At 38.0% G+C, this 18026-nt stretch overlaps 1 protein-coding gene across 1 annotated transcript in view; it reads left to right on the top strand.

Annotated features, from left to right (window-relative positions):
• Positions 1-18026, top strand: part of LOC148299993 (nephrin-like) — a 212650-nt gene that overhangs the window by 179022 nt on the left and 15602 nt on the right. The window contains exons 13-22 of the mRNA XM_088275413.1: positions 893-1030; positions 2765-2851; positions 3716-3793; positions 5005-5163; positions 7204-7335; positions 8527-8607; positions 10520-10811; positions 12415-12653; positions 13780-13888; positions 15144-15343. Of these exons, the coding sequence (XP_088131539.1) occupies positions 893-1030; positions 2765-2851; positions 3716-3793; positions 5005-5163; positions 7204-7335; positions 8527-8607; positions 10520-10811; positions 12415-12653; positions 13780-13888; positions 15144-15343 (1515 nt within the window). The remainder of the gene's footprint in view (positions 1-892; positions 1031-2764; positions 2852-3715; positions 3794-5004; positions 5164-7203; positions 7336-8526; positions 8608-10519; positions 10812-12414; positions 12654-13779; positions 13889-15143; positions 15344-18026) is intronic.

Genomic DNA, 18026 nt, shown 5'->3' with positions numbered 1-18026 from the left:
GTCAGGACAATCACTACCACAGCATGCAAACAATATTACCCTCCATTACCATAGCACTATTCACACACTTAAAACTACACAAAATGTTTAACCCATGCGATTTTGGTCGACCCGAAGACCAACATGCACTAGGGGTTGCAGTACAAACATGCATAAACCGGTTAACTGCCGGCAGATACATGTATGGCGGTACCCAGCACGCCGCGAATTTTACGACAAAAATAAAACCTTCTAAACATATTGTTATTAAAAGTGTCTTAACGTTTATTTATAAAACTTGACAATTAAATTAAGAGCGCGCCAGTCGTTCAGTCATTTACCCATAATCATAAAATTAATTGTTCAAGGCGGTTGTCACAAAATTTGTCATAGAAAATATGAAAACTAAATTATATGTCAAAAGTAATTGTTTATGTTAGTTTAATATTAAAAGTATACACACACACATACTATGATTTAAAAAAATAAAAATTAAAAATCATCAGAATCAACACTAAAATCACTGTCATCAGATTCGGCAGTGACGGCAACTCGGGGATTATTGGACAACCCTGAGCGCCATTAGTTGTTCCGACGACAAAGCTCTCTTTAATTTACGTTTAAAGTGGTAAAAACAAATTCTGTTTCAATTCTAAGTGTGCAAAGATATTCTCAATAGATGTCACTATGCGTTCAATATATTTGTACATTTTAAATAATTTATTTTCTTTACTAAAAGCCCGTTTAAAACGGCGCGTCTTAAGACGGAATTTTTGTATGAGCGGCGCTCCGATCACAGAAAATTATGCGTCTTGACACTCTTGGTAGTTAACTGGTCAAGAGCCGAGGTCTAACATGCACATTTGTCGTTTAGTTTTTTCGTTTTACATGAATATTTTTCATTTATTTTCAGTTGCTCCGGAAGCCGTGAGGGTCAGCATTGAGCCCAAGGACTTGAAGCCGGGAATAAAGGCTAAACTCCTGTGTGACGGAGCTTCCAGCAACCCTCCGGCTGTTCTATCCTGGTGGAGAGATGGTATTCCCGTTCAAGGTGTGTATATATCCTTAATATTAAACTGAGAGTATGCCCGTATGGCCATAGTCTCAGACGGTGATACAGTGAAACCTCTATCTATCGTTTCTAAAGGGACCTATTAACCTTTTAACCGCATTCACTTTGTTCCTGAGAGACGCCCGTGCGCGGCCGGTTTTTAAATGATTACTTTTATCATGTATTTAATTAAGAAACGATTTATTTTCCTAAACAAAAACGTTCAATGGGATTCATTGTGCCTTTTTGGTACTCTATAATACACTCGTGTCACATTATTCTTGAAATATATCGTAATATAAACAAATAAGATCGTAAGATAAATAAATCAAAGCACGCATCGTGTGTCACTCTTACCCACTGGCGATGCGTAGCGTTGAGAGTGAGACAGATATAGGGCATGATTATGGCGCGGACTAATTACCGACCGCAAGAAAATTCAGGGATCTGTTCTTTTATTTATCCTTGTGATGTTACAAATTATTAGTCAGATATTTCAACAGATGTCATAAGGCCAAGGATTAGCGTATTATTTTATCCAAAGTTCCACACCATGAAAAAATCCCTCCAAGTTGAACTGAGGTTCGAAACTTGGAGTAAAGTAAAAACACAAACGGTTATGTCAGCCGCGTACAGGGAATGTTTTGTAAAAACACATATGGTTATGCGAGCCGCGTGGATCCGGTTAAAATAAACCATGAATGCGGGAAAACAATGAATGCGGGATTAAGAAGTCAATACACAAGAAGATACAATCGAGTAAAGATACCGTCCTCCAAATCTGCATTACAATGGTTAGGTTAAAATTCTAAGCAGAGTACAAATTTTCGAAGCAAATAAATGTATTTATTTAACAGAACCAAAAAATATATGAAAAACAAAACAATTTTACAAGCTAGAATTCCTAATTACCGTAGAACGGGGCTACTTGAGCTTTGTTGTGTTACTTGAGCCCAGTACAAAAAAAAATTAGATCTGTATTTGGTCTACAATAATGAACGTATCGACATGATTCATTGTTTCCCTGACAGGTGACACTTATACGTTCATTATTGTAGACCAAATACAGATTAATTTAGTTTTTTTGTACTGGTCTCAAGTAACACATCAAAGTTCAAGTAGCCTCGTTCTGCGGTACTTAAAATCATTTAAAGTGGAAATGCAACGTTTTCCGGAGTCCTTATTCCGACTCTAATGTATGGAAGTGAAACGTGGAGTTGGCAAAAGAAGGATGAAATTAGACTGAATGCAGTCAAAATGCGAATGTGCCACAAAACGATGTATGGTAGATGTTCGAATAGTGAAATAAGGAAGGAATGCAAAGCTGAGATTACCATTATCGAAAAAAATTAAGAAAGGTGTGTTGAGATGGTTTGGACATGTAGAACGAATGAGTGAGGAAAGAACAGTAAAGCAGATTTATGAGGCGAATGTGATTGGAAAAAGGAGCAGAGGAAAACCAAAAAAAAACATAGCACGATGAGGTATGCCAAGTACTTGAAAGCGGTCAGGTTAGGAGTCGTGACAATTAGCGGGTATGTATGAGGAGATGCATGAACGTGGAAGAGGCGAAAAATGTTTGCAAAGATAGTGGTGTGGCGTTCTATTCTCTCTGCCTACCCCTGCGGGGAAGCGGCGTGATGGTTAGTTAGTTAGTTAGTATGTAACGTTTTGGTGAGGACCTCCACAAATGTAGAAGCAAAGACACTAATTCATTTTTCTCTTTTTTTGTAGGTTACAGTAATTTTTCAAAACCAGGACTTCACGGTGGCACTGTGTCTTCTATCGAATTGAAACTGAACGTCACAAGAGATATGAATGGTGAGTTGATCAAATTATATCCCCTTTGATTACCAAAATCCGATATATCGGCTTTCTGTTCCCTAGCGAGAAATACCGGATCCGTGGAATCTGATGTGATGATTTTTGAAATTATCATTTACATTTTGAACGCCTAAAAATCAGGAGTGTACTGCTGTATTTAAATTAATTTATTTTTTGACATCTCATCAAAGATGAAGAAGAATATGGAAGTCTGGGCATTTGCGGGGCTGACGACCATCATAGGCTGGTTTTTTTTTTTTTTTTTTTTCTTTATTTAAAATTCTTTTGCATTACATAAATTCAAAAACAAAAAATATTTATAAAAAATAAAAATAAATACAAAAAAAGATCCCACAAAGGCATGGCCTGTGTGTGGGTATACAAAATAAATAGTCATAGTACAGGGTATAAAATCACTAATAAAAGATCACTTTACACACGTGTAACTAATAAAAGATCACTTTACACACGTGTAACATTAACCAATTTTGCACATTATTGACGACCACACTACTCAAATTCTTGGAAGTTCTATATATATGAACCATTTTTGAAAAATTGTTCTTGAATCACTAGAGCTTCATTAGAGACATCTATTGGTGAACCTATGACGGTCGTCAGCCCCATAAATGCCCAGACTTCCATATTCTTCTTCATCTTTGATGAGATGACAAAAAAGAATATGAATGTGACTCCTGTAATTGGAGATAATCCAGATTTTGTGAACAAGTATTTGAACATACTCAAAATGTTGCAAATAAATTAATTTATATTATGTTCTTATCAACTGGCGAAAATTCTACAAAGTCAATCTTAAATCCATTAAGGATAACTTTTTTATATGTTTATTTTGTCTTCTAGGTATGGTTTACACATGTCAAGCCATGAATGAAGCCCTACAACGTAGCGTGTATGATGCCCACACACTCAAAGTTCTATGTAAGTACTAATAAATATTATTATCCACATTAAATCCATAAAAAATTCTAGATTTAAATATATGTATGAACATTCAATTTCAATTCCATTCAATTCAATTTATAATCAACCTACGCATTACAAACTTAAATTTAAATTGTATACATTAACAAAAATAGAAAATAAGCAATAATACTATTGCTAAAGGTGTAGAAGAATCCCGTTTTGGAAAACTCCTTCAGACACATGGAACAGATCAATATCCAATGAGATATTGTTCAACATAGCGGTAGCTCTTCCTACAGGCATAACCATCGGCAGGTTGGTCCTGTGTATAGGAATGTGAAACAATCTATGCCGACGCTGTCTTAGGTAACTATCGGGAACATACAGAACAATGCTCCGGATAATTTAAGGATTATCGATCATACCGCGCAACAATGGATAAAAATGCGTAATCAAATACACATTCCTTCTAGTCTCTAAACTATTGTAACCGAGCATACCCTGGAGAAACTCGGTCGGGTAGAGCCAAGGATAATACTTGACTACGCCCAACGTTCCTCTGCTTGTTCCAAATACATTTGCCCCGTAAATTTGATTATGCGAACGTTTATTAAAATATCTGAAGTACAAACCTTAATACCTCCCTTTGTTCCCTACAGATTTCAATAAGAATGTTATCGATAGTCTTGTGATTTTTCATATTAATTTATTAGACAATAAACCAACATCATGAATAAAATCTTTTGAATATAGCGTCACTTGTACCACCCAATTCAACAATTCCATACTGTAGAATAGATTTATTTATTCTTCTTATCTTGGTGTACGCCTTGTGGCCTGTTTTTAACTCTTACCACTCTGTAGGCCAGACATTCCGGCCCGTATGATTCTAGTAGGGAGCTCCGTGGGCCACAATGTCTGGCCCGGCGCAGGTATAACTTTAATCACTGATTTCTCTATCACTCAAGTATATTCTACCAAAAAATATTTCAGATAAATACAGCTAATCTTAATTAACATGGTCATACGAATTGCCAGACAGAGTGTCCCAAAATTAGGGAACCAAAATATTTATTTTAATGGTAGAAAAACGTCGCATTCTTTTGATCAGAGTAGCTGATCAGTTTTGAGAAAAAATGGTCAGAGTGGAAAAGGTTAAGAGGGATAACCCTCCTGCAATTGATTCATTATTTTTTATTTTTTATTTTATCTTATTCCATCTTCAGACCCTCCATTCTTCGAGTCGGTGACTCCTGAAGTGGCTACCGGCATCGAAAATGAATCTCTGATGATCATGGTGAAGGCTGATGGAAATCCGACAAGCCTCGCTTACACCTGGACCAAAGATGGACTCCCGATAACACAAGCTTCCTACAGCCATTCAGGTATATTTCTAACTTATTCGATTCAATAATTGGCACATTTAAAAGTAAAGAAAGTGTTGCGGTATTCATCCGTGAATAATTTGTTAAATTTTTCGTATTACCCAATGTCAATGTGGAACAAAGTGAATGGTGCACTGAAATCAGTTATAGCAAATAAAAACCTATCAGCGGAAGCTAAACTGGCAGTGCACAACGGAGTCCTGGTTCCAACTCTGGTATGGAAGTGAAACATGGAGTTGGCAAAAGAAGGATAAAAGTATGAATGCAGTCGAAATGCGATCTCTCAGAAGAATGTGCGACAAAACGATGTATGATAGATGTGCGAATAGTGAAATAAGGAAGGAATGCAAAGCTGAGATAAGCATTGTCGATAAAATTAAGAAAGGTGTGTTGAGATGGTTTGGACATGTAGAACGAATGAGTGAGGAAAGAACGGTAAAACAAATTTATGAGGCGAATGTTAGTGGGAAAAGAAGTAGAGGGAGACCGAGAAAAACATGGCACGATCAGGTATGCCAAATACTTGAAAGTGGTCAGGTTAGGAGTCGTAACAATCGGCGCGTATGTATGAGGAGATGCATGAATGTGGAAGAGGCGAAGAATGTTTGCAAAGACAGAGTGGTGTGGCGCTCTATTCTCTCTGCCTACCCCTGCAGAGAAGCGGCGTGATGGTTAGTTAGTTAGTTTATCCAATCTTTCTATCCTACTTAGGCTCCAACTTCATTAGTTTTTACAGCCTTTTCATTTATATACAACACTTTTGAGTGTGTCCAAATACTTGTCCACAAATCTGGATTATCTCCAATTATAGGAGTTATTTTTCATATTATTATTTGACCTCTCAACATGGATGAATAAGAATATGAAAGTCTGGGCATTTACGGGGCTTACGACCTTCATAGGTTGGTTTAATCGATCACTTTACACACGTGTAACATTCACCAATTCTACCCATGATTGACAACCACACTACTCAAATTGTTAGAACTTCTAAATATATATATATATATATATATGGTTCAATTTCGAAACATATTGCTTGAATGACTAGAGACATCTATATATTTTTTTTCATCTCACCAATAGATGTCTCTAGTGAAATTCTAGTGATTCTTGTACAATGTTTCAAAATTGGACATATTTTGTATACAGAACATTCAAGATATGAGTAGTGTGGTTGTCAGTCATGGGTAGAATTGGTGAATGTTACATGTGTGTAAATTGATCACTTAAACCAGCCTATGACGGCGATGATTGACGTCAGGGGATCTGAATGACGTACACGGAAGAAGAAGAAGATAATTTTTATTTATTTTATTATTTTAAATGAAATAACCTGCTAAGCCTGTATTAGAGGCTTGTCGGCAGGTAGGATAGTAAGGATAGGGAAGGTAGATGTGAAAAATACATCACAAACACCCAGACCAATTGGAAATAAATCATTCTTAAATTTATTAGGCACTTGGCGGGAATCGAACCCGCGACGCCAGTTTCGCAGTCTAGCATATACACAACTATGCCACGGCGCGTCTTTTCATATCCATATCTTTCTAATTGCTTTTCTTGTCATATCGCACTCGTACAGGAGAAAGTGACCAACTACCAAAACGTAAAATGTTCTTCCAACCCTTATTCGCGCCCCAATGGTGCATAAGGCACTGCATCATATAAACGCAGTGTTATATTGATCGTAAACACATGAAGGAGAGGTGATCAGCCCTCCACTTCAGGTACCAGTCCAGGGTAACATTGGTCGCTTATATTTATTTGACCCTCCCCCTGGGAATCGAATCCGGGACCTCCACTATGGAGGACCATTACACTATGGAGGCGGACGTTCACGAGGGCCATTTAAGTCACTTTTGCTTGGCAAGAAATAATTGGTCATCATCAAGTTTAGAATCCTTTGGGATATTTTTCAGGGCAATATTAAGCTAGTAAGATATCAAATAGTCAATGATCACGTTTTTGTAAAAAATGCACTTGGTCACATTCTCCTGTATGACTACGATAAATATAATATATTTATTTTTTAATTAGGTGACAGGATTGTCTCTGATGGTGCCGCCCTCAACATATCTCGTCTGTCGAGGCTGGACGCGGGGATATATACTTGCGAGGCCGTCAACTCCCAGGGATCAGCAATGATCAATATCACAGTGGACGTCCAGTGTAAGTAGCACCTTATTTTATTGATTTTTTGGCAATTCTTTTATTGGATGGCACAAAGACGTCGTTCGGGCAGTGGTGTGCTTTCCGTGTTGGCACACTTGCAGTACCTACCCTATTGTATTAGCTAAAAGTATATAGCGCGAAGAAAATGTGTGATAAATTAAATAACTGAACATTTCCTGACCTGTCCATGTCGCTAACCATAACGCTGCATCATAGATGGAGAAAACATAGTGCCACGCCACTCTGTCTTTGCAAACGTTCTTTGCCTCTTCCACATTCATGCATCTCCTCACACATACCCACGATTATTCCGACTTTTGACCTGACCACTTTTAAATATTTGAAATACTTTTTGCCAAAACATTTCGCTCACTCCTTTCAACAACGTCATATATCAAAAATTGTCAATTTTCAGTTGTGCATATTTTCGGAATGCCCAGAATATGAACTTTATCCCAGCAAAAGCGATATATGTTTAACTTTATATTTACCCGCTTCAGGGCAGAAAGTGTTGTTTTTGCATTTCGAAGAAAAGGTATTGTTTAATTATTTTTTTTAAATATACTAAATATTTCTCAAATGGAGAAAAAAACCTTCAGGTTTTACCTAAAAAAATCTGTTGCACAGTAAAAAGTTCAATAAGTGGCTTGATATTTATTTTTAATACATTTTATTATATTCTTAAACTTTAAAAACAATATCCTGAAAAATCAAGTTTTTTATATATGACGTTGTTGAAAGGAGTGGGCGATTTATCAAATGAATACAATTTTGCGGCTATTTGGATAATGAATATCTCGATAAAGGGAAGAGATAGAGAAAAATCTGTGATTGTATATGACAGAGACAATTTGTCGGCAGTTCTCGTCAGAACAGAGAAAAGGCGATTCAGTTGGCTTGGCCATGTACTCCACATGCCTCCCGAGAGCCGCTATCAAGCTTGCCTCTTTTACAAGGCATCAGGTTCACACCGCCCAGAATGACCATTGCTGACAATTCGCCGGCAGTTCTCGTCAGAACTTCGGGACGCGGATCTGACTTGGGAGGATGCAAGGGAGCTGGCGGCCTATAGATAGTTTGTGGACTAAATATGCTCCACCTAGGGAGCGGATATGGTTTAATAATAATATTTCAATGCACCATTTACTCTGTTTCTGAAATTATCATGTTTTTTTTTGTTTGATTCAGATCCTGCTGCTATAAAATCAGTCTCGAAGGATATTCTGGTCAGTCCAAACGATGAAGGGAAAATTTCCTGTACTGTTACTGGTGAGTACCTACACAGTTTACGTATGCCCACGCTGCTTCATACTGTTTTTGGGCGATTCCATTCGTAGTTGGAGTTGCTACACAATGCACAGTAAAAATAACATTTATGAGTTTTTAAATCATATTTTCACACGGTGTACGGAGTGTGTGGAAGTTTTTGGTAAGGGAATGTAATTAACTATGAGTATTTCAATGTTTTAGAATTTGATAAACCCTGATGATGACAAGGTTCTTGTCGAAACTGGTAGGTTAAAGTGTACTAATAATAAAAAAGTGATTTAATTCTATAATAACATTTTGAGTGTGTCCAAATACTTGTTCACAAAATCTGGATTATCTCCAATTACAGGAGTTATTTTCATATTATTTTTTGACATCTCATCAAAGATGAAGAAGAATATGGAAGTCTGGGCATTTACGGGGCTTACGACCGTCATAGGCTGGTTAAAGTGATCACTTTACACACGTGTAACATTCACCAATTCTACCCATTATTGACAACCACACTACTCAAATTCTTGGAAGTTCTATATATATGAACCAATTTAGAAACCTTGTTCATGAATCACTAGAACTTCACTAGAGACATCTATTGGTGAGATGTCCGAATCCTGGATTATAATCACACACATGAGAAACGCCAGAAAATACAATTCTCATTTTTATTATTAAGCTTATAATTTGACCAGATAATTTATTTACAACATTTTGAGTGTGTCCAAAATAATAATGTGTATAATCCAGGATTCGGATCTCACATACTAATATAAGAGTTTCTGCTTAGTAAAAAGCTTCTTTACATCTCACCAATAGATGTCTCTAGTGAAGTTCTAGTGATTCAAGAACAAGGTTTCTAAATTGGTTCATATATATAGAACTTCCAAGAATTTGAGTAGTGTGGTTGTCAATAATGGGTAGAATTGGTGAATGTTACACGTGTGTAAAGTGATTACTTAAACCAGCCTACGACGGTCGTAAGCCCCGTAAATGCCCAGACTTCCATATTCTTCTTCATCTTTGATGAGATGTCAAAAAATAATTCTATAATGTTTATAAAATGTGCCACAATGTGTCTGCGAAAAACATTCAAGAAATGAAACCTACACAGTTATTTCAACTCTTCTATCATTTATTTATTATTAAAAAATACATCTTTTAATACAATTTCTACTTTTTTTTAACCCTTGTCGCACCCGATGGTGCATAGGGCACTGCACAATGTACACGCAGTATTTTATTGATCGTCAACACATGAAGGAAAGGTGATCAGCCCTCCGCTTCAGGTACCAGTCCAGGGTAACATTGAGTAGAATAAAATAACAACTATGTAATTTTTTCCACATTCGTTTTATTTGACCAGCAATCGGGTTTCGTCGCAACCGACATCATCAGACTGGTGTGAGGCTAGACCAAAAGGCTAGACAAAAAGCCATGATTTAATATTGCATATTCATAGAGTAAATAAAATCACTTATATTTTCATTAAATGATTCGGCAGTCACTTTGTGGTAAAATCTATCCATTTTTAATCAATGTTTTACCTAGTAAATACCACTATTTCTTCAAATCTACTGCGATATGTGATTTGATGCATTCCGCATCATTTTCGGTGTTTGAAAATGATGCGGAATGCATCGAAACACGTGTCACAGTAGATTTTAAGAAAAAGTGGTATTTACTAAGTAAAATATCACTTATATTTATTTGAGCCCCCCCTGGGAATTGAACACGGGACCTCCGAAACGGTAGCCGAGCGTTTTGAGTATACACTACACTACGGAGGACTTTACACTACGGAGGACTTTACACTACGGAGGACTTTACACTACGGAGAACTTTACACTACGGAGGACTTTACACTACAGAGGCAGGAAAATGTTTATGTGTATAAATTATTTGTTTCTTTTCTTAGGAAACCCGATTCTCGAAGAACACGTTACTTGGAGCCGAAAGGGCTACGAGAACTTTGACGAGAAGACCTTCCTGTCCTTTGACAAGAACACCAGCACCAGCTACCTCCACATTCGCAACGCCGCCCGCGAAGACGCAGGGCCCTTCGTCTGCTCCGTGGACAACGGCCTCCGCAACAACAAAACGCAGCAAGACGTCTGGTTCCTGGTCAAGTTTAAACCAGAGATGGACACCAGTCCGGGCCTGCTGAAGGCCGCCGCCAATATGGGAGACGCGGCCGAACTGGTTTGCAGGTAATGTCCTTAACGCATATTATTTTTTGACATCTCATCAAAGATGAAGAAGAATATGGAAGTCTGGGCATTTACGGGGCTTACGACCGTCATAGGCTGGTTTAAGTGATCACTTTACACACGTGTAACATTCACCAATTCTACCCATTATTGACAACCACACTACTAAATTCTTCCAGATTTTGTGAACAAGTATTTGGACACACTCAAAATGTTGTCCTTAACGCATTGTTATCGGGCAATTTTTTTCATCAAACCCTAATTATACCCTGCTAGTCTGCTGCCCGACTCTCAGTATACTTCCGGCAGCCACCGCCGAAAGTAAACCATTTATTTATTGGAGGGGCGGCACTGCCTTAACAAATTATTGAAACGGTCCTCTTCAGGACAATATTTATTTACATATCGTAGTCATACAGGAGAAAGTGACCAAGTGCATTTGTTTAGAAAAACGTGATTATGAATTATTTGATATCTCACTAGCTTAACATAACTAACTAACTAACTAACCATCACGCCGCTTCCCCGCAGGGGTAGGCAGAGAGAATAGAGTGCCACACCACTCTGTCCTTGCAAACATTCATCGCCTCTTCCACGTTCATGCATCTCCTCATACATACCCGCCGATTGTTACGACTCCTAACCTGACCACTTTCAAGTATTTGGCATACCTGATCGTGCCATGTTTTTCTCGGTCTTCCTCTGCTTCTTTTCCCACTAACATTCGCCTCATAAATTTATTTTACCATTCTTTCCTCACTCATTCGTTCTACATGTCCAAACCATCTCAATACACCTTTCTTAATTTTATCGATAATGCTTATCTCAGCTTTGCATTCCTTCCTTATTTCACTATTCGCACATCTATCATACATCGTTTTGTCACACATTCTTGTGATAGATCGCATTTTGACTGACTTCTTTTGCCAACTCCATGTTTCACTTCCATACATTAGAGTTGGAACCAGGACTCCGTTGTGCACTGCCAGTTTAGCTTCCGCTGATAGGTTTTTATTTGCTATAACTGATTTCAGTGCACCATTCACTTTGTTCCCAGCATTCATATTGCCTTAATATTGCCCTGAAAAAAACCCAAAGCGATTTAAAACTTGGAAGTATAATATATTGACTAGTTAAAAATGACTAACTGCATTTATGTTTATTTTCTTGCCAAGCAAAAGTGATTTGAATGGCCCTCCTGAACGTTTTACGTTTTGTCAGTTGGTCACTTTCTCCTGTACAACTACGATATATTTATGACGCAAATGATATAGGAGGTCCTTTTCAGGACTATGGTACATATACAATGATTAAAGAAAACACTTCGTTTTTTACCACTTGAGTTTTATTGACTACATGTTTCAGAAGTTAAACTTCCATCATTCAGGTCTGTATAATATCTGTTATTATACAGACCTGAATGATGGAAGTTTAACTTCTGAAACATGTAGTCTATAATAAAACTCAAGTGGTAAAAAACGAAGTGTTTTCTTTAATCATTGTAACATGTCTTACCACAAAGTTAATGCCGAAACAATAAATAAAATATGGTACATATGTATAATGATGACGTCGCTAACATTACATTTGTGTATCTCTTCAGATGTCAAGCTGCCCCGGAGCCTACTTGGAGCTGGTCCAGATCCGGAGCCAGCATACCCTGGAACGTGACGGGCGGCCGATACCAGGGCACCAGCAAGCGCCTCGGGCCCATGCTGTACGAGGCCAGGCTGCAGATAGCCGCCCTATCCTCAGCAGACTATGGTCGCTACGAATGCGCTGCCCGGAACGCAAGAGGATTCACCTCGCACACTGTGACTGTAGACGCCATTAGCGCTCCAGGTAATTTTTATTTTTTATTCATTTTAAATTCTTTTGCATTATACGAAACACGACATAAATTCAAATACTAAAAAATATTAACCGGATCCACGCGGCTCGCATAAGCGTATGTGTTTTCACTTTGCTCCAAGTTTCGAACCTCAGTTCAACGTGGAGGGATTTTTTCATGGTGTGGAACTTTGGATAAAATAATACGTCAATCCTCGGCCTTATGATATCTGTTGAAATATCTGACTAATAATTTGTAACATCACAAGGATAAATAAAACAACAGATCCCTGATTTTTCTTGTGGTCGGTAATTAGTCCGCGCCATAATCATGCCCTATATCTGTCTCACTCTCGACGCTACGCATCGCCAGTGGGTAAGAGTGACACACGATGCGTGCTTTGATTTATTTATGTTACGATCTAATTTGTTTATATTACGATAAATTTCAAGAATAATGTGACACACGTGTATTATAGAGTACCAAAAAGGCACAATGAATCCCATTGAACGTTTTTGTTTAGGAAAATAAATCGTTTCATAACTAAATATATGATAAAAGTAATCATTTAAAAAAAAAATATAAATACAAAAAGATATCCCACAAAGGCATGGCCTGTACAATATAATTTAGCTCATAGTAAAGGGTATAAGGGTATAGGTATCATAAGTAGAACTAGAATAATAGTGTTAATATTTTTTCATTCATTCATTCAAACCCTTATCCGCATCCCAATGGTGCATAGGGCACTGCATCATATAAACGCAGTGTTATCTCGATCGTTGACACATGAAGGAAAGGTGATCAGCCCTCCGCTTCCGGCACCAGTCCAAGGTAATATTGAATAAATATAAGAGCGAAAATCACTTATATTTATTTGACCACCCCTGGGAATCGAACCCGGGACCTCCAGTACGGTAGCATTTTTTAAAAAAAAATAAAATTAAAAACTTAAAAACATAACAAAGATAAAAAAGTAAAAATTAAGCAAGCATGTACTACAAGAAAAAGGAGTTCAAAACTGTCTCTTCAAAAAAATAATCCAAGCAAAATTTAAAATCTACACAAACTTAGGTAATTAATTGATTACAACGCCTCTTCATACTGTAATGATGGGAACGATTTGTTCATTTTCAGATCAAGTGCAGACATTGTCAGTAGCAAATGTGACTCACGATTCGGTGACGCTTACCTGGGTTCCCGGATTCGATGGAGGACTCCCGGCTACCTACAGGATACGCTACAGGTAAAAAAATTATTACAGATATTATCAGTTAAATACATAAGTCGAAGGAGAAAAGTGGGAACACCAGACTGAGGGGTGAAGGGCTAGCGAGAAAGGATGCAGAGCAGCTTCTCCAGGTAGCAAGCTGGATGTTGGCCACTGAGTAAAGGCGGAGTTAAAGACTAAGGCTCCATATGGAGCCGTAGTGTTATCGGTAAGAGAGAGTCCATCAATCCCCTAGGGCAGCGGTCGTCACACTTTTCTGGTCAAGGGCCACATGGGACAATGTGAGGTATCACTGAGGGCCGCACACTTAATAATTATACTATACATACTCCTAGCCAACCCCTATCTAGGCATTTACAGGGCTTATGACCTATCATTGGTTGGTTAAAGTGGCCACTTGATGCTATTCCCTGAAATAAATTTAAAATATTCTTTGTCTCTATCGAGATTTTAATTACTCAAAATATTGTAAAAATAAAGTTAATCACAGTGCTAAAACAGTCAAAGATAATCTGTCTTAACTCAAAACAAATATTAATATCGCGTCATGCCAATTGAAAATGTAATAGCTACCCGCACACTTGCTCTTCTTATTCCCAAATTCCCGTCCCGCGTAAGTACTTTTATTTAGTTTACTTTGCACGCAAAATCGGGTTTTGGTAGTCATTATTCATTATTGTCTACTAAAATTGTTTGCTATATCGCGGGCCGCACAAATATCTGCCGCATGCGGCCCGCGTGCCGCAGTTTGACGACTAAGGCCCTAGGGTAATTTACTAATCACAAGTAACACAATAACAAACCGAATTCCCATCTGTACAGTGTTTTTTACCGTCTAGTGCTTATGAGCGTCTCTCGCTGTCTACCAACAATATGTTAAAGACGCTTTTAAGTGATTCCCGCAAACAATTTGTTGAAATAGTCATGTTATTACGGATGTGAGCTGAAAAACCCAACAGCCCTTCATACTGGAAGTCCTGAAGAGGAAAAGGTGGACATGGTTGGGACATGTCCTTAGATTGTCACCTGAGAGCATCAAACCCTTCTTGTCTCTTCTTCTAACCCGAGGATTCCGGCGCCCCGGAAGGCCGCTAATGACCATTCACCGACTATACTCAGCGGAACTTGGAGATGCCGGACTGACCTGGAAGAAAGCCAAAGAGATGGCTCAACCTAGGGTGTGAACATGGAAAAAGAAGAGAAGTTATTACATGGTAATAGAGGTCTCAACTGGCTCTACATGATTAACTGACTGTTATCTCTTTCACAGGACAATCTACGAAGAAATCTACAAGTATGAGGACGTGGCCCCGGTGCCCAAGACATCGTCAGACAGCAACTCGGAACGGGAGAACAAGTGGACGATCCGGGGGCTTCAGCTAGCCACGGATTACCTCTTCTCCATCATGGCCCTCAACCGGCTAGGCCAGTCCAAATATCGGCCAGACGACGTGAAAGCGACCACTTCGAGTGAGTTCCTACCACCATAATAATCTGATTTTTCTCTAACTATTATTTATTTAACTCTTACCACTCTGTAGGCCAGACATTCTGGCCCGTATAATTCTAGTAGGCAGGGCCACAATGTCTGGCCCGGCGCAGGTATAACTTCAATCATTGATTTCTCTATCACCCAAGTATATTCTACCAAAAAATATTTCAGATAAATACAGTTAATCTTAATTAACATGGTCATACAAATTGCCAGACAGAGTGTCAAATCGGTCCATGGAATGCGTAGCATTCACATTTTGAATGCCTATAATCGATTCATAGGGTTCACGATTCCACTCCGTATAGAAGTGCTGACCAAACATATCACCTAACAACCATTCTTTGGTGTTCAAATTGAGGCTGTCATTACAGTATATATATATCTTATCTCATTAAAAAAAACTGTACAAGCGGCCTCTATTCTATACTTTACTTCCATAAGTATAATGACTTTTGCTTTAGAACTTTGTATAACTAATACTAATAATAATGTGGACGTCCTCACCATTCATATCTCTTGTGATGTTCAGTTTCAATTCGATAGAAGACAAAGTCCCACCGTAAAGTCCTGTCTTTGAAAAATTTCTATAACCTACAAGAAAAAAAGTGTCTTTGCTTCTCTTTTGTTAAGGTCTTCACAAAAACTTTACATTTCCGTTATAAATGATTTCAAGTAATCAAGAATTCCAGCTTGTAAAATTGTTACGTTTTGGTGCGATTTAATGGTTTCATATTGGTTTAACACAGGAGTGGTTACATTTAGACGCAACATTAGTTAAAATTTCGATAAAATGCAGTAAAAAGAAGAGATTTGCATTTTTTTACTGTGGAATATAGGAAATGTAACTTTTTAATGAGGACTAACACAAATCGCTCACTCCTTTCAAGAACGTCATAAATCAAAAATCGTCAATTTTCAGTTGTGCGTGTTTTCGGAATGCCCAGAAAATGTACTATATTCCAGCAGAAACGGCATATTTTTAATTTAATATTTACCCGCTAGAGGGCAGAAATAGTTTTTTTTGCATTTTGAAGAAAATGTATTGTTTATTTATTTTTTTAAATAAACTAAATGTTTTTCAAATGGAGAAAAAACCATCAGGTTTTACTTAAAAAGATCTGTTGCACAGTAAAAAGTTCAATAAGAGGCTTGATATTTATTTTGAATGAATTGTATTATATTTTTAAACTTTAAAAACGTTCTCCTGAAAAATCAAGTTTTTTTATTTATGACGTTCTTGAAAGGAGTGAGCGAAATGTGTTACAAAATTCAATAGAATACAGTAGACGGAACAGATTTGCATTTAAAGGATTTGTTTTGTGCAATATTTGAAATGTAACTTTTTGTTGAGGACCTCCAGAATTAATCTACCATTTTGTTAACATACATTCTTCTTCCTTTTCATGCTTCCTCAAATTGGACGATGGTTTGCTAACTGTATCAATATTTTATACATCCCGACATTCTATAAACTCCTAACCTCACTTTGTAAAACTAACCTAACCTTACTGTGTAAACTAACCTAACCTAACCTTACTGTGTAAACTAACCTAACCTAACCTCAAACGAAACATCAGAAGTGCCCCCGTCTTTCCATTCGCCGAGCTCAGATAACGAGCTGGGATCCTACTCCTTCGGGACGTATCCCGGGATGTTGATCATCACCGGGACAATCGTTGGGACGGCGTTGATTTTGTTGAACGTCCTAATTATCGGATTCTGCTTACACAGGAGGGCCAACAAGCGGATTCGAGGTGTCATAGGTAATAAGAACGGTACGACCTGCCAAGTTGTATTACCTTTATTTAAAACATGGGAAATTTTGTCCGCCTCTGTGGTGTAATGGTCAGCGTGTTTAGCTACCGTGCTGGAGGTCCCGGGATCGATTCCCAGGGGGGGTGAAAATGAATTTTAGTGATTTTACACTGTAATATTTATTCAATACTACCCTGGACTGGTACCTGAAGCGGAGGGCTGATCACCTTTCCTTCATGTGTAAACGATCAAGATAACACTGCGTTTATATGAACCAGTGCCCTATGCACCACTGGGGTGCGGATAAGGGTTTTATTATTATTAATATTTATTTTGTATTACTCTGGACTGGTTCCTGAAGCGCAAGAGTGATCGCCTTGCCTTCGTGTAAGTAATGATCAAGATAACGCTGCGTCAATTCGATGCAGTGCCCTATGCACCATTGGGTGCGGAGAAGGGTTATAAAAACATTAGTTTTCAAACACCCTGTAGACCCCTACAGATGAGAGTAAGAAAAACAAGAACTCAGTACAAAAAACTTTAATCTTGTTAGCCAAAGACCTAAATATGTACATTACGATACAAAAATTTTCTTGAGACAAATCTGTTTGCAATTCTCTTCTTCGAACCCTTATCCGCACCCCAATGGTGCATAGGGCACTGCTTCATATAAATGCAGTGTCATCTTGATCGTAAACACATGAAGGTGATTAGCCCTCTGCTTCAGGTACCAGTCCGGGGTGATATTGAATAAATATTAGCACGAACAAATGACTTATGTTCATTCGGCCACCCCCTGGGAATTGAACCCGGGACCTCCAGAACAGTCGCCGAGCATGCTGACCATTATGCTGCGGAGGCGGACAGTTCTTTAACACCTTAATTATAATTTTAGACTTCTAT

Source organism: Brachycentrus maculatus, unplaced genomic scaffold (assembly GCF_059751285.1).
Source record: "Brachycentrus maculatus isolate JH-2025_06_01 unplaced genomic scaffold, ASM5975128v1 h1tg000863l, whole genome shotgun sequence".
Lineage (NCBI taxonomy): Eukaryota > Metazoa > Arthropoda > Insecta > Trichoptera > Brachycentridae > Brachycentrus > Brachycentrus maculatus.
The sequence above is the reverse complement of the archived record's forward strand: the minus strand, read 5'-3'. Positions and strand labels throughout refer to the sequence as shown.